At 39.3% G+C, this 22285-nt stretch overlaps 1 protein-coding gene across 1 annotated transcript; it reads right to left on the bottom strand.

The window, feature by feature from the left end:
* Positions 1–10196: 10196 nt before the first annotated feature.
* GMNN (geminin DNA replication inhibitor) lies at positions 10197–21444 on the bottom strand. The gene is made up of 7 exons (XM_050788241.1): positions 21283–21444; positions 19069–19144; positions 15545–15622; positions 14673–14817; positions 12137–12219; positions 11744–11854; positions 10197–10658 (listed from the first exon to the last, which is right to left on the bottom strand). The coding sequence occupies exons 2-7, from the start codon at positions 19117–19119 to the stop codon at positions 10497–10499; spliced, it is 630 nt and encodes a 209-aa protein (XP_050644198.1). The 5' UTR covers positions 19120–19144; positions 21283–21444; the 3' UTR covers positions 10197–10496.
* Positions 21445–22285: the final 841 nt, after the last annotated feature.

Raw genomic sequence — 22285 nt, 5'->3', positions numbered from 1 at the left:
ACCTGCACTCTATGTGTGTTAACCAACCTCATCAAAAATTTTATTCGAAAAAATAATATTGGCAGAAAAGTGCCTAAGGGATATGTACCTGATTCTCTAACTACAGTTAGAGAATCTAGCCTCTCTAGCTTCAGTTGCAACCATAACATTGAATTATGTACTTTTATCTTTCACAGACTTGCTTTGACTGAGCTGTGCTATAGTGTTAGACACAGAGGGGGCTATTAAAAAAAAAAAGTAACATAGATTCGTGATCCTCACTTGTATTTGGGACAGGAATGTTGTGGAGGATGCTAATCACATCATCAGATGGGGTTTCCTTAAGAAAGATCTGGAGGGGAATTTTCTCAGATCTTAGACCAGAAAAAGCTATGTTCTGCTGAGCATTTCCATTTTTTGTGGTTTTGTGAAGTGTGGAATGTAGAGTTTCTCAACTAGAATCTAGTTGATAGGAATAGATTAAGGGTTGGAAACTGGAAGTTCCATTTAGATACTGAATTACTGTCAGGAATTACTTTTTTTTTTTCATTAATTTTATTTATTTATTTATTTATTTTGAGATAGCCTCTTACTCTTTCATCCGGGCTGGAGTGCAGTGGTGCAATCATAGCTCATGCCACTGAGCTATGAACCTTATCAAGACAGGGGAATTGCAATAGAGAAAGAGTTTAATACACGTAGAGCTGGCTAAATAGGAGACCAGAGTTTTGTTATCAGCCTCTGAAAATTTGGAGGCATAAATCATACATAACCTTGAACTCCTGGGCTCAAACAATCCTCCTGCCTCAGCCTCTCATGGAGCTAGAATTACAGGTGCAAGCCACTATGCCCTGCCAATTTCTTTTTCATATATGTGTATATATGTGTGTGTGTATATAGATATGTGAAAAGTTTACACACACGTTTTTAAAAGAGAGATGGAGTCTTGCTATTTTGCCCAGGCTGATCTCGAACTCCCAGGCTGAAGCATTCCCTCCTGCCTTGGCCTCCCATAGTTTTGGGATTACAGGCGTCAGCCACCACATTCAGCCTTTTAATGCTTTTAAAATTAAGTTTTTATTTTAAAGAAATGCACGTACACAGTTTAAAAAGTCAAATTAATGCGAGGCCTCTAGTGAGAAACAGCAGCCCCTGAGTCCCCTCCTCATTTACACTCCCAGAGGGAACCATCTGAATTCTTTCAGTTGTTTCTTCTGGTATTTGTTTACCTCCATATTTCTAAATAATTTATATACATTGTTAATTCTTGTCTTTTCTTTTTTTTTCAATTTTGGAGATTTTTGTTCTTCCTTCTGAATAGGACAGATGGAATTTGGCACTCTAACACTCATCTTGCCTACCTCCACCTGCCTTCCTCTTCCTCTCGATGTAATTATGTCACAATTGTTGATTTAAAAAATATGAGAGCTGGGCACAGTGGCTCACACCTGTAATCCCAGCACTTTGGGAAGCTGAGGTGGGAAGACTGCTTGAGGCTAGCTTGGGTAACATAGCAAGACCCAGCTCTGTTATAAATTAATTAATTAATTAAAACGCAATATGATTAATTCCGTATTTTTCAAGGCTAAGTCATACAGGATACTATGATTACACTTCCTTCTTTCCACAACTGTTTTCTTTGGAGTTCTTTTGTTTTGTTTTGTTTTTGAAATGTGTTTTGAGTCTCGCACTGTCACCCAGCCTGGAGAGCAGTGACATGATTTCGGCTCACTGCAACCTCCGCCTCCCAGGTTCAAATGATTCTCCTATCTCAGCCTCCCAAGCAGCTGGGACTACAGGCATGCGCCACCACGCCTGGCTAATTTTTTCGTATTTTTAATAGAGAAGGGGTTTCATCATATTGGCCAGGCTGATCTCAAACTCCTGACCTCGCGATCCACCCGCCTCCACCTCCCAAAGTGCTGGGATTACAGGCATGAGCCACCGCGCCCAGGTGGAGTTTATTTTTAACTTAGTTTTCTGAATACCTATCACTACTTTATTCCCACACTTTCCTCTATATGTCTAACATCTCTCAATACAATCATGCATTGAGTAACTGTCAGCTCCAGCTCCACCATCTTCTTGCTCCAATCTGGGCCTGCCCTATAGCTAACAAATACAGTATTTTAGGGGTTCCCTTCAACATCCAGGACCCCCCATTACCCCTCTCATCTTGAAGCCTGTTTCCTATATACTATCTCTTCCCTTTTTCTGGTTCATTCCAACATTTTAATTTGAAAATTTTTCAGTAGTTTCCTGAGAAAGAATGAAGGGGAGGTAAATGTTTTGAGCATTTGCATGTCCAATGATGTCTTTATTCTTCACTTGATTAATAATTTAAGTTCAGCCTGTCCCTGAACCAAGAGAAGCAGCTGAGAACATCATCAGTGCTCTGTGCAAGCCCTCACTCCCCAGACGAAGAAGGGAAGAGCTGAGGCAAGCACATAAGGTTTGTTCTTCCCAAAGTCACTAATCAGGTAAGTCCCTCATCTCCACTAAAACCAGGAGTGTTGCAGCTATTGGAGCTGAAGAAATATTAGATATGGAAAAGAAGCATACATGCAACCAATTAAAACATATAAACTCATGTAAGGATAAAAAGAAGAAGTAGCTTCTTCTGTATCTTTCCAGAAGTATTCTATCTATATACGAGAAAATATACATTTATCCCTTTCTTCGTCTTTGTTTTAACATATACTAGCATTCTATACATACATAATTTATTTCACACTTGGTTCTACATCTTAAAGAGTTTGATTCTTTTCTACTGCTGCAGAGTATTTCATTGTATGACTGTACTATACAGTTGACCTTGAACAATATGGGTTTGAACTGCTCAGGTCCACTTATATGAAGATTTTCTTCTGCCTCGGCCACCCGAGACAGCAAGTCTGCCACCGAGACTCCTCTTCAGCCTACTCAATGTGAAGATGATGAGGATGAAGACTCTTATGATGAACCACTTCTGCTTAATGAATAGTAAAAAATATTTTCTCTTCTTTATGATCTGCTTAATTCTTTTCTCTACTTTACTTTATAAGAACACAGGATATAGGCCAGGTGCGGTGGCTCACACCTGTAATTCCAGCACTTTGGGAGGCTGAGGAGGTTGGATCATGAGGTCAGGAGTTTGAGACCATCCTGGCCAACATAGTGAAACCCCATCTCTACTGAAAATACAAAAAATTAGCCAGGCATGGTGGCATGTGCCTGTAGTCCCAGCTACTCAGGAGGCTGAGGCAGGAGAATCGCTTGAACCCGGGAGGCGGAGGTTGCGGATCGCGCCACTGTGCTCCAGCCTGGGAAACAGAGCAAGACTCCGTCTCAAAAAAAAAAAGGACAAAGGATATAATACCTATAACATACAAAATATGTGTTAATCAACTGTTTATATTATCAGCAAGGCTTCCAGTCAACATTAGGCTGATAATTAAGTTTTGAGAGAGCAAAAAATTATATGCAAGGCTGAGCATAGTGGCATGCCTGTAATCCCAGCTACCTGTAAGACTGAAGCAGGTGGATCACTTGAACCCAGCCTAAAAAACATAAGACCTTGCCTCAAATAAAAACTAATTTCAACGGGGTGGGGTGGGGCTCATACCTGTAATCCTAACACTTTGGGAGGCCTAGATGGGAGGATTGCTTGAATCTAGGAGTTCGAGACCAGTCTGGGCAACATAGTGAGACACCTCTACAAAAAATAAAATCAGCCAGGTGTGATGGTGTGTGCCTATAGTCCCAGCTACTTGGGAGGCTGAGGCAGGAGGATCGCTTGAACCCAGGAGGCAGAGGTTGTAGTGAGCCAAAATTGTGCCACTGCACTCCAGGTGACAGAGTGACACCCTGTCTCAAATAACAATAATAATTTCAAAGCAGAAAATTTATCTAGGTCGGTTGTGGTGGCTCACACCTGTAATCCCGGCACTTTGGGAGGCTTAGGTGGGCAGATCACCTGAGTCCAGGAGTTCAACACCAGCCTGGCCAACATGGTGAAACTGACGTCTCTCCTAAAAATACAAAAATTAGCCAGGCATGGTGGTGTGTGCCTGTAATCCCAGCTACTCGGGAGGCTGAGACAGGAGAATCACTTGAACCCAGAGGCGGAGGTTGCAGTGAGCCAAGATCACGCCACTGCATTCAAACCTGGGTGATAGAGCCAGACTCCATCTCAAAAAAAGAAAAAAGAAAATTTATCTAAATTTTAAAAGCAGAAGATTGCCAAAGAAAATTTTGATTAACCAGGCATGGTAGCACACGCTTGTAGTCACAGGTACTCTGGAGGCTGAGGCAGGAGAATCTCTTGAACCCAGGAGGCGGAGGTTTCAGTGAGTAGAGATGGCGCCACTGCACTCCAGCCTGGGTGACAGCGCCAGACTCCATCTCAAAAAAAAAAAAAAGTGGGGCGCAGTGGCTCAAGCCTGTAATCCCAGCACTTTGGGAGGCGGAGGCGGGTGGATCACGAGGTCAGGAGACGGAGACCATCCTGGCTAACACGGTGAAACCCTGTCTCTACTACAAAAATACAAAAAATGAGCCGGGCGTGGTGGCAGGTGCCTGTAGTCCCAGCTACGCGGGAGGCTGAGGCAGGAGAATGGCGTGAACCCGGGAGGCGGAGCTTGCAGTGAGCTGAGATCGCGCCACTGCACTCCAGCCTGGGCAACAGAGTGAGACCCCGTCTCAAAAAAAAAAAAAAAAGAAAAAGAAAAAAAGAAAAATTTATATGCAGATTTTCAACTGTACAGATGTTGGCTTCCCTAATGGCTGCCTTGTTCAAGGGTGAACTGTAATTTATATAACCAGTCCTATACTGATGAACATTTAGGTTATTTCCAATATTTTGATAGTTCAAAGTTGTAACGAATAACCTTAAATATGTGTGATTTCACATGTGTGAGTATATCTGTTGAATAAGTTTCTAGAAATGGGATTGCTCAGCCATACTTACATCATTTGCTTTTGTTTTATTCTGTTCCCTGCATTGTGACTTTTGCCTCACTTTCTGTTGACTCTGCTTTGTCAGCACAGGATTATGTTTTTTACAGCTTACTGTCATTTTAATAAGGTTTCGGAAAGACCGAAATTAAATGGCTCTGTTCAATTGACATGTTTAACCAGAAATTGCTGAAGGCCTCTCTGTGACAATGTTTAGAGAAATTTTGGTTAACATTTTATCTACAGAAGATTAGCTTATAAGGTAATCTAATAATATGTTCTACTCAAATTCCTTTTTGGTATCTGGAACCCCTTTAAGTTGAAGGAAGTAAGATACAAGATTCAGATTTGAGCTGAGGCATTTTTACTCTAAACTTTGAATTTTAAACTGGCTTACCAAAGCTTTAACAACAGTGATTTTGTTTTCCTTTGCTGTCCCTTCTAAGTTCATCTCTCCCAACATTTGAGTTTTCCTAGAAGCAAATCAGAGGATTTGCTTAAGAATTTGAGATATTATTTGGGAGGTGATCTCAGGAACTAGCAATAGGGAAGGGAAGAAAGCCAACAAAAGATGTAGTATGAAGAAAGCTGCCGCTGTAGGTAAACGGAAGCTTAATCCTGCTGGGAAACACATACACCGTAAGAGTTATTTCATCCAGAGGTCCCAAGGAGCTCAGATATGTATACACCAATTCTTATCCTTCTTGGTTGACCTAACAACCTAGTTAGTGACAACCTAAAAGTCAACTGAAATATCTTGAAGGGTGTGGGTCAGACAAAGAAATTTTCTAAACAAACCAAAAGTACAAGGGCCCTAAGGCAGTGTGGTGGACGTTTGTTGCTTTTTGGCTCACTAGAATTTATTCTTTCTTCTAATACCACTTCTGTTTATTTGGGGGAGATATGTTACCTATGGTGTAGTCTTAAAATTCATTTCTAGCTGCTCTTGGATTAGCTTTTCTCTTGCCTTCCTACAATTATCCTTCATTTGGTCTTATTGCATCAACCTCCAAAAGAATTGGAAATAATTGTGGTCCATCCTTTTCTACTCTTGACCTTGAAACTAAATCCAAAGCTTCACCATTAAGCATTATGTTAAACATGGGTAGCGTAGTTTCTTTCAGGTTAAAATTTTATTTTCCTAGCTTACCAAGAGTTTTTACGAGAAAGGGTGTTGGATTTTTTCAATGCTATTTTACCATCTATGAAGAGGATATGCTTTTTCTCCTTTAATATAAAGAACTTCATGTTTACTAATATTGTAGCAGTCTTGCATTCCTGAGATAAACCCTAACTTGGTCATCATTTTATCTTTTAGTAGATTAGACTTCCCATTTTATGTATGATTTTTCAATCTGTATTAATAGGGCTCTAGACTCCCCCACTCCAACCTTATGGTCCGGTCCATCCTCATAATCTTTTTTTTTTTTTTTTGAGATGAGGTTTTGCTCTTGTTGCCCAGGCTGGAGTGCAAAGACGCAACCTCGGCTCACTGCATCCTCTGCCTCCTGGGTTCAAGTGATTCTCCTGCCTCGTCCTCCCAAATAGCTGGGACTACAGGTGTGCACCACCACGCCTGGCTAATTTTGTATTTTTAGTAGAGACAGGTTTTCACCATGTTTGTCAGGCTGGTCTCGAATTCCTGACCTCAAGTGATCCACCCACCTGGGCCTCCCAAAGTGCTGGGATTACAGGCATGAGCCACCGCACCCAGCTGGTCCGTCCTCAAATCTTGCTATCAGTTATGCTAGCCTTGTAAAACATATTGGCGAATTAGTTCAGTCTAATCCAGACTTCATGCATACTGTTTTTCCAACGGATTCTTATCCATTTGCCATTTCCTTAAGGAAGCTTGATTGCATGTTATTAAACCAACTTCAAAGAACTTGTTCTAACTGGCCAGGCTCCCTGACCCCTTCTCCAAGGTATTTTCATTGACATGGTTTTCTTTGCTTTATTTTTTGAGACAGACCCTCACCCTGTCACCAAGGCTGGAATGCAATGGCGCAATCTAGGCTCACTAAAACCTCTGCCTCCCACGTTCAAGCAATTCTTGTGCCTCAGCCTCCCGAAAAGCTGTGACTACAAGTGTGCGCCACCATGCCCAACTAATCTTTTGTATTTTTAGTAGACACAGCATTTTGCCATGTTAGCCAGGCTGGTCTCAAACTCCTGGCCTCAAGTGATCTGCCTGCCTCAGCCTCCCAAAGTGTAGGGATTACAGGCGTAAGCCATCACACCTGGCTGACATGTTATACTAACATTTGATACCTAATTAAAAATCAGACTCACCTTCCACAGGAAATTCCTACAAATTCTCCATCACTAGGGTCAGTTCCCAGGGACGAGAAGCTTAAAATATGTCCCCAAAATGAGCCCCTATATGACCCCTAGGCAACTACTAATCTGCTTTCTCATTATACTTTGTAGTTTTGTGATTTTAAATAAATGGAAGCATACAGTATGTATTTACCTGGCTTCTGTCACACAACATTGAGATTCATCCATGTGGTGTGTACCAATTTTTAATCCCCTTTTTTTTTGAGACAGAGTCTCGCTTTGTCCCCCAGGCTGGAGTGCAGTGGCGCAATCTCAGCTCACTGCAAGCTCTGCCTCCCAGGTTCACGCCATTCTCCTGCCTCAGCCTGCTGAGTAGCTGGGACTACAGGTGCCTGCCACCAGGCCTGGCTAATATTTTGTATTTTTTAGTATTATTAGAGACAGGGTTTCACTGCGTTAGCCAGGATGGTCTCAATCTCCTGACCTCATGATCCGCCCGCCTCGGCCTCCCAAAGTGCTGGGATTACAGGTGTGAGCCACCACACCCAGCCTTTTGTCCCCTTTTTATCGCTAAATAGTATTCCACTGTATGGTTATACCATAATTTATCCACTCAGTTACCAATGGATATTTTGGCTATTACAAATAAAGCTATGAAAATGTGCGAGCTACTCCTCATGTGGACATATGCTTTCGTTTCTCTTGGGTAAATAACCAGGGGTGGAATGGCTGAGTCATATAAAATGTGTATGTATAACTTTCAAGGAATTGTTCAGCTTTTCTACAGCAGTTGTAGCATTTAACATTGCCACCACCACTGCAGGAGGGTTTCAGATGCTTCACATCCTTAACACTTGATATAGTTTTTATTTTTCAAACTTAAAACAATTCTGAAAGGTATGTAGCAGTTACCTGGTTGTCATTTAATTTGCACTTCCTTGATGACTAATGTTGAGCATTACATTAAGCATCTTTTCATGCACTTATTTTCCATCTCATATATATCCCAGTTCTTTACAGATACAAATACTTTGTTGGCTATGTTCTACAAATATGTTCCCCCAGTCTGCTCTTGCCTTTTCATTTGCTTGTCTTTCAGAAAGTTTTTAAAATTTACAAAGTTAAATTTAAAGTTTATGCTTTTTTGTTTCCTATTTTGAGAACTCTCTGCCAAACCCAAAGTCACTAAGAATTTTCTATATAATCTTCTAGAAGTTTTATGGTTTTAGCTACTACCTTAGTTTTTTAATACCCTTCAATTCCCTCTCCTTTTGCTCCACACCATCAAATCCTGGCATTTTACAAAAATACTTTCTATTTGCCGAGTCCCTATTCTTCTTACCTATTTTCTTTCTTAAGCATGCTAAAGGCCTCTCAGCTGATTCTCCTCGTGCTCTAATCCAGAATATTCTTCAATTCCTTTTTTAAAATTAATTCACCTATTCTTTAATTCTATCTTTAGGCTAGTGATCCAAACCTGAAACATACAGAGCCACAATAACGTAACTGCCACTAGCTTCTTGTAGTGACTTAAATCAAAATGTCCATACCTCATTCACACTAGCCACACTTCAAGTGCTAAACAGCCACACAGGAATGGCTACCATACTGTACAGCAGATATTCTCATCATCCCAATAAGTTCTACTGGACAATGTTGTTATAGATTAATAATAGCTTCCATTTTTAAGGCACTTAGTCCAGACACTAAAGGTTTTAATCTTCACGATAACACTGTGAGGCAGGCTTTATCTCAGTATTAAAGAAAATTAAGGCCAGGTGCAGTGGCTCACGCCTATAATCCCAACACTTTGAAGGATGAAGCAGGCGGATCGCTTGATGCCAGGAATTCAAGACTAGCCTGGGCAACGTGGCGAAACCCCGTCTATACAGAAAATTAGCTGGGTGTGGTGGCATGGACCTGTAGTCTCAGCTACTTGGGAGGCTAAAGTAGGAAGATCACTTGCGCCTAGCAGGTGGAGGCTGAAGTGAGCTGAGATTGCACCCCTGTACTCCCGCCTGGATGACAGAGTGAGACCCTGTCTCAAAAAAAAAAAAAAAGAGAAAATTAAGGTTCTGTAAGGATACTTACCTCAAACAATCCTTTCAAAAGCTTGAGGCCAGGCGTGGTGCCTCACACTTGTCATCCCAACACTTTGGGTGGCCAAAGTGGGCGGATCACTTGAGGTCAGGAGTTCGAGACCAGCCTGGCCAACATGGTGAAACCTCGTCTCTACTAAAAATACAAAAATTAGCCAGGTGTGGTGGCAGGCACCTGTAATCACAGCTATTCCGGAGGCTGAGGCAGAATCACCTGAACCAGGGAGGCAGAGGTTGCAGTGAGCCGAGATGGTGCCATTGCACTCCAGCCTGGGCAACAAGAGCAAGACTCCGTCTCAAAGGGGGGAAAAAATGCATAAAGCATGACATTGCTCTTTATTGCCAATTTATACAAAACTACTTGTATGCCTCTCACAGAACTTTAATTCCAGTGCTGCATACCCCTAGTTTGTACTTTTCCTCCTTTAAAACTTAGTATATATGGGAAATCCCTGATGAATCTGACCCTACTCTTATTCAATATTTACATACTTTGCACTACACCAATATGTGAAATAGAAAAGCTCCATAATTTTCAGCTATTCCTGTTTTTTTCTGTCGAACTTTCACCCACTCCTCACTTTGTTTCTCTAGGATTATTATCATCATCCATCATTTTAAGCTTCCAAGAATAGTCTGATCCTGCTAGCCAGTTGAGCCTCTCACTGGCTAATCACATTCACTTGAAAAGCTTTTGGAAAAAAGATTCTCATGCTCCATTCCATAAAACTACCTGTTAATATCAATAGTGTCTACAGTGAGCTTGAGGTACAACAAAGTTTGGGAGTTAAAACCTCAGCTATCTCAGTCTAAATACTTTAAGTTCGTTTTTTCCTTGTTTTCTCCAAGGTAGTTAGCAAAAGAATGGAAAGAGAACAACATAAAAGCATAGAAACAGACAAATTTTCTACACATACTCCTTATACTTCATTATTCTAAGTTATACACAATGTTCAACAGGAGTTTGAAGTTTATTTAGTAATATACATAAGTCATGGCTGACAACTGAGAAAATCCTATTTACATAAACCATCATAGTTTAAAAATACATAGTATTTGTACTTTAATACAATAGGGCCCCAGGATTCAAACAAGGAAGCTTGATTCCAGAATTGGCATTATGTAGTTACGTACTCTGCTACAAAGAACTAGTGGAGGTAAACTTCGGCAGTAAAATTCTCAACAGTCAAATATTAATGCATTTCATAGACATGGCTTTGCATCCGTAGAGGAAGATACAATTCCTTCAGCACATGTGCCAATTTCTGAGTCTTCCCCTACAGAATCCTCAACAGTATCTTCTTCAGAATCAAATTCCTGATTATCCAGTGATTCAAATTTATCCAGAGGTTCACCATTCAGTCTCTTAAAGAATAAACCAATAATTTATTGTAAAAATGTTAAAACCTAAGTTGATCAGCATATTGATATAGCTGACCCGTATAGCATACCAATATAGCTATGAGATTTTTTTCATCTTGCCCCTCAATAAATTCATTTATAAACAGTGTGATATCAAAGTCTCTACCACACTAGATTATAGTCAGCAAAGTGTTTAATAATTTGCCTTTTTTTAAAAAAGCACTGAAATGATTGCAGACTATAAACAGGTACTTTCCCAATCAGCTGCAGGGACAACTAGGTGTTCTACATTTCCAATCAGCTGTGGATTAATACTTTTAAGGCAGTTAAGAGAGTTACCATAGTATTTCCAAATGAAAACTCCAAACATTAATTCTATCATGGGTCTCAAATGTAAGGTCACAATTCAGTTACATGAAAAGTTTTGATTTGAAAAACTTTCTTGCTATCAGCAAGACAAACTTTTTGCAAACATGAATAAATAAATCTTAAAACCTTTTTAAGGTCAAGTCTGATAAAGCAACACTTAACAGGCTAATTCTTAACAAACACATTAGCTACTTACAAAATGTTTTAAAGTCAGATAAAACCACAAAACTTATTTAGTGTACAAATTAGCAATTTTATAAATGACAGTAATGTCAAGCTGGTATTAAAATTAAAACTATCTAAAAATGTGTCAACTATGAAATAATTTTCTATACCTATTTTCCAGGGATAATTCCTTTTAATAACTCTTCCAAAAAAAGATGGTCTTTTGCTTCGTAATAATAATTAAGTTACTGAACTTTTACTCTCTGCAAATACTCCTTGCAACTGTCCATCTATTATAACTCATTTAATTCTCATAACAAGTCTATAAGGTAGGCATCATCATTACTCTCATTTTATGGATGAGGAAGATGAAGCCCTGACCGGATAAACCCACTCTACCCAGCAAACTTAATGGTGTTAGGAAGGAAGTTAAGTCTCAAATCCAGGAAATCTGATTCCAGAGCTCACACACTTCAAAGGGATCATACTATATACTACCTGAACTTTATAGACAAATACATAAATTTGAACCAGGTAACTATTAAATTACCTACCTCTATTAGCTCTGCCATATACTGTACATGTTCTGCTACTTCTGCCAATTCTTTGTTCTCCTTTTTCAGGCGGGCAATTTCGTTGTCCTTTTGTTCGATTTCTTTATGAAGCTATATTACATAAATAAAGTTCAGTATTCTATAGATTTGCTGTGCTATAAATCAAATTACATGCCTCCAAGTATATAACATGGAAGACATGCAGCATAGAATTAACTCTCAATACAACAGGATTCATTTTGTGTAATTCTGTCAAGAGCTGCCTTTTTACTTAAACTTTTCTTAAGCCAATATTAAAGCCAGCTCATATTGCTCTAACAAAATATGCTAAGCAGCAAGAGTAAAACAATCCTGGAATTTTTAAAAATGGTACAAATGATACTCAATACATACTTTCTCATTTTCCTTAAGTGCTTCATACAGCGCCTTCCTCCGTTTTTCTGCCACTTCTTTCCAATATTGAGAGGATGGATTTTCTAAAATAATATTTTACATATAACTTTAAAAATCATTACTGTCAAAACCCAGTAATTTGTTTCAAAAAAATTTCCAATCTTAGTACCCTCCCATATTGTTTAGTAATACTCATTTTTAAAAGATTAAAGTTAGAAAATAAAACCAGTATTTTTCTATTTTCCCCAACATTTCAAAGATTTCAATCCTTCAGAAGAATTACAACAGAAGTACAATAGGTATATCTCTTCCACCTAGATTATTAAAGATTTTTGCAACACATTCGTTTTGTGAGGTCATGTCTTTTTATGTAACAATGACATTTTTACAAAGTCCAATCAGTTATTTTGTACACTGTCCTGAATTTTTTATTTCTATCTCCATGATTAGATTCAAACTAAACATTTTTGGCAGGAATACTATATAAGTATAGTATAAGAATACTATGTAAGTATGTATCCTCAGTGTATCATCAAGAAGCACATGCCAATTTGTCATGATATTGAAGATGTTAAATTTGATCATTTGATTAAGATGCTATCTATCAGATTTCTGCCTTGTAAGGATAACTTTTTCCCTTAGTAATTAACTAATGATCTGTAGAGTAAAATATCTGAGACTGTCAATACCCTGTTCTCCAACAACTTTTTACCTAAGTTTAATTCCATTGATGATTGATGTTTCCGGCTTTTATCTATTACTTATACAGCGGATGGAAAATCGATTTTTTTCACTTATGTAATTCCTTCTACATGTAGTAGTTAGCATTATTCTGTAAATAAAAACTTTTCCTACCCCAATTTAAAAGAAAATTTATCAGTATGGATTCATACATCCTTTTGTATTCAATGCATTATAATCCATTCTTGTCGTTACTCATTTTGATGCTCAAATTTTCCCAACTTTAGTCTGTGAGAATCCTTCCAAGATTACGTGTGTTCTTTCAACATGTCCACCCGTTTTTGAGTACTTCCTTATTTTCTGTCACAAGATAATCCATGATCACCTAAAGTTTCCCTGCCCCTGACCTGGAATCAGCAATTTCTCCAAGGAACTCTAGTGAAGAATAGTGTTTACAAACCAAGAACTGGATACAGGGTGTGCTCCTTGCTACAGAGGTGTAGTGTGTTTCTACCTATTTAGGGGCAGTGCTAGGAAATGTAATACTTCAACATGTTACTCATTTGCTCAATCCTAAAATATACACAATTTTTTTTTCCTCAAAATTACAATAATACCACTGCCAACGAATATAACAAAGTTCAAACAACAAATGTAATAAAGTTTGAGATTTCTTTGCAATTATTTTAATTTTTACCATATATGCCAAAGGGTTACATGGATAATGTTTTCCACCTGTGGTTATATTAGCAGTATGATATATAGTTATTTGTCTTGATATTTAACTTTAGTTTATTTTAACTAATCCTTGATGTAATTTTTAACTTAATCAGATATGAGTGTCACAAATCCTGCTCTTTAATCTACAATAGTTTTAAAGAGCTTCTTTATTTCTATCCAGTCAACCTTTCCTAATTTTTCCTAATAAAAATCGTACTGTCTACTTCTCTTCTTCCTGTCTTCAAGGCAATTCAAAATGAGCCCAAATGTTACTGTGACCTTGAGCAAGTCAATTAACTTCTCTAGGCCTCAATTTTATTATTAGTAATTAACATCCAATGACCTATAATTCACACAGAAATAATAATCTTCCATAATGCTTGTAAAACATCAGTTGCTTCTTCTGATGTATACTGCCATTCCATTAAAAACTAGTATTTATTACAGGCATAATTCTTCTCATTCATCTTCACTCTCTTCATCCATATTTTTATTGGTTTCCTTACGCCATACTCTCCTGGAATATTCAAATTCCTTTCATACTTCAACTTATTATCTAAACATTTTTCTTCTAAAAAACCTATTTCCAAGTCTTGTAAACTCTTACAAGGCAATCCAATATCAGAGCTGTCATATTAATAACTATCCTTTCCCCCCACCCTTTTCTTTTCCTTCAGCGACTGGGTCTTGCCCTGTCTCCCAGGCTGGAGTGCAGTGGTGCTATCATAGCTCATTGAGGCCACAAACTCTTAGGCTCAAGTGATCCTCCTGACTGAGCCTCCTGAGTAGCTGGGAATACAGGCACAAGCCACCATGCTCCGCTAATTTTTTCATACAGATAGAGCCTCACTGTATTGTCCAGGCTAGTCTCAAACTTCTAGACTCAAGCCATCCTCCTGCCTCAGACTCCTAAATTGCTGGGATTACAGGCGTGAGCCACTGCACTGGGCCTCCTTTTCCTAACATTTCATCCACACATGGATCTTGTCAAACAAATGGTCACACAAAAACCTTTATAGTGCTGTTATACTAACCCCAGATTACGGTAATTGGCAGAATTCATAATAGTATTAACAAATTCTTCCTTATATCATAATTTAAAATTTTAAGACAAAAGTTATCTATTTTTTCGTACCTTTAATCATAAGATCAAATGACTCCTGGGTGACTCCTCCAAGATTTTTATTTTCACTAGATTCTGGGACAATAACCCCAGGGCTGGAAGTTGTAGATGTTAACTGGTCATTCCGATGTTTCCTTTTGGACAAGCCTGTGGACAGCTATAATGAAAACACTTATCAACGGTATTTACTTTGATTTAATTAACAAGAAATTAGGTGGTTTTTCATTTATGTATTAAAAAAAGAGAACGCGTATCTTTTTTACATCTCTGGATCTTTAAAAAAGTTATACAATTAAAAATTCTACCAAAATGTATAGGAACATTTTAGGAATTTTATTTGCAACAATTATTTTGGATTAGACTGGGGTCTAGAGCTTAGCTGAAATTATTTTTTTTTAATTTTAATTTTAATTTTTTTTTTTAGACGGAGTCTCACCCTGTCACCCAAGCTGGAGTGCAGTGGTGTGATCTCGGCTCACTGCAACCTCCACCTCCCGGGTTCAAGTGATTCTGCTGCCTCAAGCCTTCCGAGCAGCTGAGATTACAGGTGTGTGCCACCACACCTGGCTAATGTTTTTGTACTTTTAGTAGAGATGGGGTTTCATCTTGTTGGCCAGGCTTGTCTCAAGCTCCTGACCTCAGGCAACCCACCCACCTCGGCCTCCCAAAGTGCTGGGATTACAGGCGTGAACCACCATACCGGGCGAACTTCTTAAATTGAACAATTAAAACCAGAATCACTTCTTTGGGAAATATATAATTGTTATTCCCAAATTATTTTCAAATTTCAACAATTTATGTGTTTCTGACCAAGAAAATAGTAGAAATGTTTTTAATGTAGACATTGTATCACCAGTACCCCATTTTAGCCATATAGTGCATACCTCATTTTCTCTTCCAACAAGAGATCCAGATGCAGAAGGCTGAATCATCTTCAGAGTTCTTCTTTGGATAGAACTATTCTAAAAAGTCAAGATAATTCATTATCTTGTTACTGAGTTGCAATATGGTTATTTAGTTACTGAGTTTCTGTATGGAGTGTTACTCTTAGTCCTTCTATAATTTAGGGGGGGGAAAGAAACACTAAGAATACAAACATTTGGTCAGCTATATAATTTTATAAGGTTACCTATGAACAAGACACTGGTTTAATCAACTGACAAACTTATTTCCAAAAATTACAATAAAGTTTGAAGAATTCTTAAGAATGAATCATATTACCCAAACTAGACACAAACACACGTAACTTCTCTCATTTCAATGTATGCTCTTGCTATGGTCATTTTGTTAATCATATCTAGTTAAAACAAACATAACAAAATTCCTCAGCTCCAATGAACAGTTCAAACCATGTATGACAAAATTCTAATACAAGAAGGATATCTGTATTGTCTCTGAAAAATCTTCCACACAAAAACTAAAATCTTACAGGTACTCTTTCATAAAACCAAACATCGTAACATTTATGGTATGAACTCACCAAACAGTCAACTGGGAGAAAAGGTTAATCATTTACACTGTAAAATATTTCTTTCCCTAATCAAAAAGATTCATCTCAGGCCTCCTTAAATCATGAATATCCCCCAAATACTTATATGTACTCACCGAAATAATGTAATTTTCCAGAACATACTTTACACAAAACAAAGTACATGTGTAATAGACATCCCCCCTCAACCATTACCTGATAGTAGAAGCAGTTCTGCTTCAAGCCCATTCATTAGAAGGCAGCTAATATGTCAGTGCCTGAGGCATACTAAACTACTCTAAAATGCCCAAGCTATTGTTTTGGTAAAAATATTGCCTTCCTTGTAATATGTAAATAACTTCCTGTATATTTCATGACCTGAAAGTTCTCTCTTATTTTTGCAAAATATCATTAGTTATACTGCCACCATGGGATAGCAAACAATGGTGAATACTCAAACAAGGTTAGCAAGAACATGATACCACACCAGCGTGAGAAAGTTACTGATTCCACACTGTACCTCACATGACAAGAGTTCACCTTTCCCACGGTCAAGTTGCTACTGCTGATTATTATCTCACCATTTAACTGAAGGACAAACGCCAGCTACTGTGAGAACAAATATTATACCAACATTTCAGATATAATTTAGATTATAGATTAGTCAACAGTCTGCAGACAAATAAAAGAAAATGTAACGTTGGAACCTTACTAGTAAGAGGTGTTAATTTATTTAAATGCTTGCTGTTAATAATGGTCAAAGAAGCAAGCTAAATTACTGTCACCAAAAAAAAAAAAAAAAAAAGACCATTTCCAAGATTTAACTTTTATTTACATAAGCTGTATAGGCCCAAAACAATGTAATATTATGATTATTATTTTCTGTATATAGAGTATGCATTGGAATAATAGACTCTTAAAGCCAGAAAGTTTCTTGTATATTAATGGGTCTTAACCTTTTTGGAAAACTATTTATGTGAATCCTCTCCCGCAAAAAATTCACATAAAAGCACATTCACACAGAATTTTGCATACAACTCACAATGATCTAGTTCTAGTCCAGTTCCCTCAATTTACAGATGAGTAAACTGAGGCTGAAATGCTAACCCACCCAAGGTCTCAGTTTTGGAGGTAGAACCAAAACCAAACGGAACCCAGTAACCTTTATATTCAAGATAGTTTTACTGTAGCTAGTAAACACAAGACTTTTTAAAAAATGTAATCTGCTGGAAATATATAAATTATTTGGCTGTGATTTGCTTCAAACTAATCCACTGAAGGAAAAGTGGAGTAAATAAGGACACATATGAAACCAAATTGGCCATATAGTGGTAATTGCTGAAGTTGAGGAAGTAAATTAAAATACTGACTCTACTTTTAAATATTTCAAAAATTTCATAACAAAAATTTTAAATAATCACACACAAAGCACTGTGGGAAGATGCCATCATCCTAAATGGAAGCTAATGGAATCAAATTCACAAATTGTCAATGCGAACTATTATTCAAGAAAAATAATGTAAGAATCCTAAGAAAAGCAAGGCAAACAAAAAACCCTTCAAAAGGTACTTGCTTATACTTATCAATGGCTTTTAAGTACTCGATTTAGCTTACTTAATATTAAAACTTTTTTTTTAGGTACAGGGTCTTACTCTGTCACCCAGGCTGGAATACTTGCTTATACTTATCAATGGCTTTTAAGTACTCGATTTAGCTTACTTAATATTAAAACTTTTTTTTTAGGTACAGGGTCTTACTCTGTCACCCAGGCTGGAGTGCAGTGAAGCAATCACAACTCACCGAAGCCCAAACTCCTAGGCTCAAGCAATTCCTCCCACACCTCGGCCTCCCAGTAGCTGGGATTACCAGTGGGTGCCACCACTGGTAAAAATTATGGTTTTTTAGAAACAAGGTCTCCCTTTGTTGCCCAAGCTGTTCTCAAACTCTTGAGCTCAATCAATCCTCCTACTTCAGCCTCCCAAGTAGCTGGGATCACAGGCATGAGCCACCATGGGCACCTGGCTCTTTATTTAATTTAAACCCATAAATTGATAATTTTCCTGAAGATGTGGTCCAATTCCCAAGGTATTCATACTAATTTGTATGGAAGGACCTAGCTAAATTGTAAATTCACTTAGAACCATAAATATGAATCTAGTCAAAATTATAAACCCAAAACTAAACAAACTCTGTCCTGTTGTCGTAACAATAAATACTTGGAATAAGATTTCCAGTGAAACTATCATATAGGGATTCAAAAAGTATTGCAAATCAAATAGGTTAGATGGTAATGAATACGGTATACTCTAGAAAAATGTGTAATATAATGCAAAACATGTCTGTGGTCAAAGACCCTTAATTCTGAAGATATACACAAGGGATTTTAATAACATCATTTCATGAAATATAAGAGTAGAAACAAAGGAGTAAATCTTATACATAGAAAATCCTAAAGATACTTCTGGAATCTTCACAGAGAAAATACAAAAAGAAAAGAAAATCCTGAAGAATCTACTAAAAAACAATTAGAACTAATAAACAAGTTCAGTAAGGTTTCAGGACACAAAATCAAGATACAAAAGTCAACTCTTTTCCTATGCAGTAGCAATGACCAAATGAGAATGAAATTAAGGAAACAGTTCCATTCACAATAACCTCAAAACGAATACTTAGGAAAAAATTTAACACAAATTGTGTAAAATTCATGCTCTGAAAACTACAGACTACTGTTGAAAGACCAAAATAAGAGACAACCCACATTCTTGGGTCACACTTAATATTCTACCGTAATTAGTTTTTTTAAAACGTTCTCTATTGTTACTCATCCTCTGACTAACTCAAGGCTTACAGCCAGGCTAAATTTGGCTAAATCATTTCAAAATACTTTTATTTTAACCCCATGCTTTCTACAAAAGAAATTAAAGTTATTCAATCACATACCTTTACATTCTCTTTGATTTCTTCTTGTTTCTGCTTCATACTGGGATTCATTATGTAGATGGTGCAGCACAGAAGACTAGTAATTAAAAAACAATATGGTTTGCACCCCTGAAGGTGGAGTCTAGGTTTAAAATACTTACAATCATAAAAATTATACTATTGTACAGTAGAACTATTATTTTTTCTCTCTTAATCCAAACTCAGCCCTGTCAATGACTAAGGTGACTAAAGTTAATGACTCTTGATATCTATATTTTACATATATACACACATAATAATTATGTCTGAAAAAATGAAATTAATGTATTTTAAACCAATTTTTAAAACTGGTTTAACATTTCTAAACGTATTGTCCTGGATTAAATACAGGGCTCTCAAAGATCTGAGAAACAGTCACCAGAAATAGCAAAATATACAGACACTAGGGTATGCCCAGGTCCATCCTAAAGAGCAACATCTTAACTTTCCTGCTTCAAAGACAGATTTAAGGTATAATAAACTCGGCTCTGACAATAACTTAATACTGACTTAATATCAGGTCAAATGAGATCATGCATTTACATCTGTAGGAAATGTTTAACCAGTAACATGAACTGAAGTACTAACAAGCAAGAAAGAGGGAAAAGGTAGAAAGGGATATATGTAATGTGATTAACCAGACCACTGGCCAAACTCACAACAAACTCAGCATCTGAACTGCTCCTCCACTGCCCACTACCCCCAACCGTGTCTGCGCCTGTGCCTACTCGATAGATGTCCCTAATTTTTGTGGCCATGCCTTTACTCAGTGCAGTGGCTTTTCTAACATTAATACATTTTACCTTGTGTCCTGGCTTGCGCGCACACACATGTGCAAACAAAAAAGCTGAGGACAGGCCGGGCGCGGTGGCTTACATCTGTAATCTCAGCACTTTGGGAGGTCGAGGCAGGCGGATCGCCTGAGTGATCACCAAAGTGCTGGGAGGTCGAGGCAGACGGATCACCTGAGGTCAGGAGTTCGAAACCAGCCTGGCCAACGTGGTGAAACTCCGTCTCTACCAAAAATACAAAAATCAACCGGACACGGTGGTGCTCGCCTGTAGTCCCAGTTACTCGGGAGGCTGAGGCAGAAGTATCGCTTGAAGCCGACAGGTGGAGGCTGCAGTGAGCCGAGATTCTGCACTCCAGCCTGGGCAACAGAGTGAGACTCCGTCTCACAAAAAAAAAAAAAAAAAAGCTTAGAAAACAAAACAATCTAATTTGTGCGGGCACCCTGCTATTTTCTACTGCATTTAATGTTAAGAAAATGCTGTTTGGGCCCCAGTAAACAGACCCCAGGCAATGTTCTTCAAACTGTGGGTCGTGGGTCGTGATCTCAAAATCATTTAGTTAATCATGAGCAACACTGCTTAGAAAAATGCAACTGAACAGAATGGAATTGAAAAGATGAGAAATAGTGCTTCCATCAACGTCTCAGTTGGTTAGATGGCTGTGTCCTAGGTTGCGATGTAAACTGTACTTTAGTATGAAAAAAGCTGAAAACCACTTAGCAGTCTAATCCTTCACAAGTTTCCCACGCCTATCAGCGACCTTGCACCCTTACTTGCTTGTTATTCTCTAGTTTCTTTAATAGCTAGATTAAAAACCCCGGCATAGGACAGGGATCCATGCGAACCTCGTATCAGCAACGCCAGTATCCGTTTAATGGGAGACGCAGAATTCAGCGACCTCTTCCCATGAGCCAAATTTGCAGATCCCTCAGATCAGGACCAGCCACTTAACTGCCAAGAGGATGGATGCCTAGCCTCATCCCCACAGCTAGGCACGCCCAGGCTGAGTCCCTCACCAGCGTTGCACTCCCCAAGCCCGGACCCAGCCAGCTGGTCCCGGAGGCCCAGCGCCAGGCTAGGGGGCGGGCAGTGTGGCCCCGCGCGCCCGACCTACCAACCGCGGCGCGCGACCCGGGAACTGCGCCAGCCAGCCAATAGGGAGCGTGGAAGTGAGAGCGCGCCAAACCCGACCCAGCCAATGGGGCAGTCCCTTGACTCACCTCCTTACCCTGCCGCGCCACCAGCGACCGTTCAACAACCCCTTCGCCCTTACCCCGGCCGCGGCCCCGCAGCTGTCAAAGTAGGACGCGGCTTCAGAGGGTGGCCGGAACGAAACCGAGTCGTCTAGGGGCTGTGCACCTTGCGCCCCTGCGTACCCACTTCCTGCCGCCTCTTGCACACTTACTAGGTGGAGACGCTCAATCCTCGTAGCGAACGCTGTGGCTGCAGCACCTCGAAAAAGACCACAGCTCACCTACGCTGATCCCCACTGTCGCTGGAGTGTCCCGCGCGCTCTGCAGCAAAGCCCTACCAACTCCGCTTGCCAGCGCCGAACAACCACGTGACCAACTGACGCAGCGAGAGGCGGGGCCTCTGGAATCCCGCGAATCGCCTCTCCCCTCGGTCCCGCCCCTTCCTGCGCCTGCGCGGTCGACAGTAGCGAGTACTAAGACCGTGGGGTTTTTCTGCTACCTGGGAAGTCTGTGCCCTTTGACCCTCCCCTCTGACCCAGCTCTCGGAACTTCCTTAAAATGCAAAGTTTTAGCCCTTTACGAAAGGGAGAAAGATTTGCCTCCATTAGTCGTTAACACCGGAAGAACAAAATATTGTATGTGCATATGTATTAATATGTAGTACACGACATACATTTGTGTAAAGCCCTGGCTCCGCGGACTCGTAGTTGTATTAGGGGCTTTTATATTTTGGCTTTTTGTGTTTTGACTATGGTATGGTGCAGGAGGAATTGTTCAGGGAGACAATGATCAGTTAATCCTGCAGCTATTCATTGAGCGCCTTATACGTGCCAATTACTACTGTTCTAGGCACTGAAATTACAACTGCTGTTGCAGTTTGAAGGAGCAGAAACATCTTGGTAATAATTACGTCTAGCCTTTTCTTTATTTGTTTTTTTTATTATTATTATTTTTAATTGAAACGGAGTCTCGCTCTGTCACCCAGGCTGGAGTGCAGTGGCACGATCTCGGCTCACTGCAACTTCTGCCCCCTGGGTTCAAGCGATTCTCCTGCCTCAGCCTCCCGAGTAGCTGGGATTAGAGGTGCCTCCCACCACGCCCGGCTAATTTTTGTATTTTTTAGTAGAGACAGGGTTTCACCACGTTGGTCAGGCTGGTCTCGAACTCCTGACCTCGGGTGATCCACCCGCCTCGGCCTCCCAAAGTGCTGGGATT

The sequence above is a fragment of the Macaca thibetana genome, chromosome 4, assembly GCF_024542745.1.
Source record: "Macaca thibetana thibetana isolate TM-01 chromosome 4, ASM2454274v1, whole genome shotgun sequence".
NCBI classification, from domain to species: domain Eukaryota; kingdom Metazoa; phylum Chordata; class Mammalia; order Primates; family Cercopithecidae; genus Macaca; species Macaca thibetana.
Note: the sequence above shows the minus strand (reverse complement) of the source record. Positions and strands in the feature narration are given on the sequence as shown.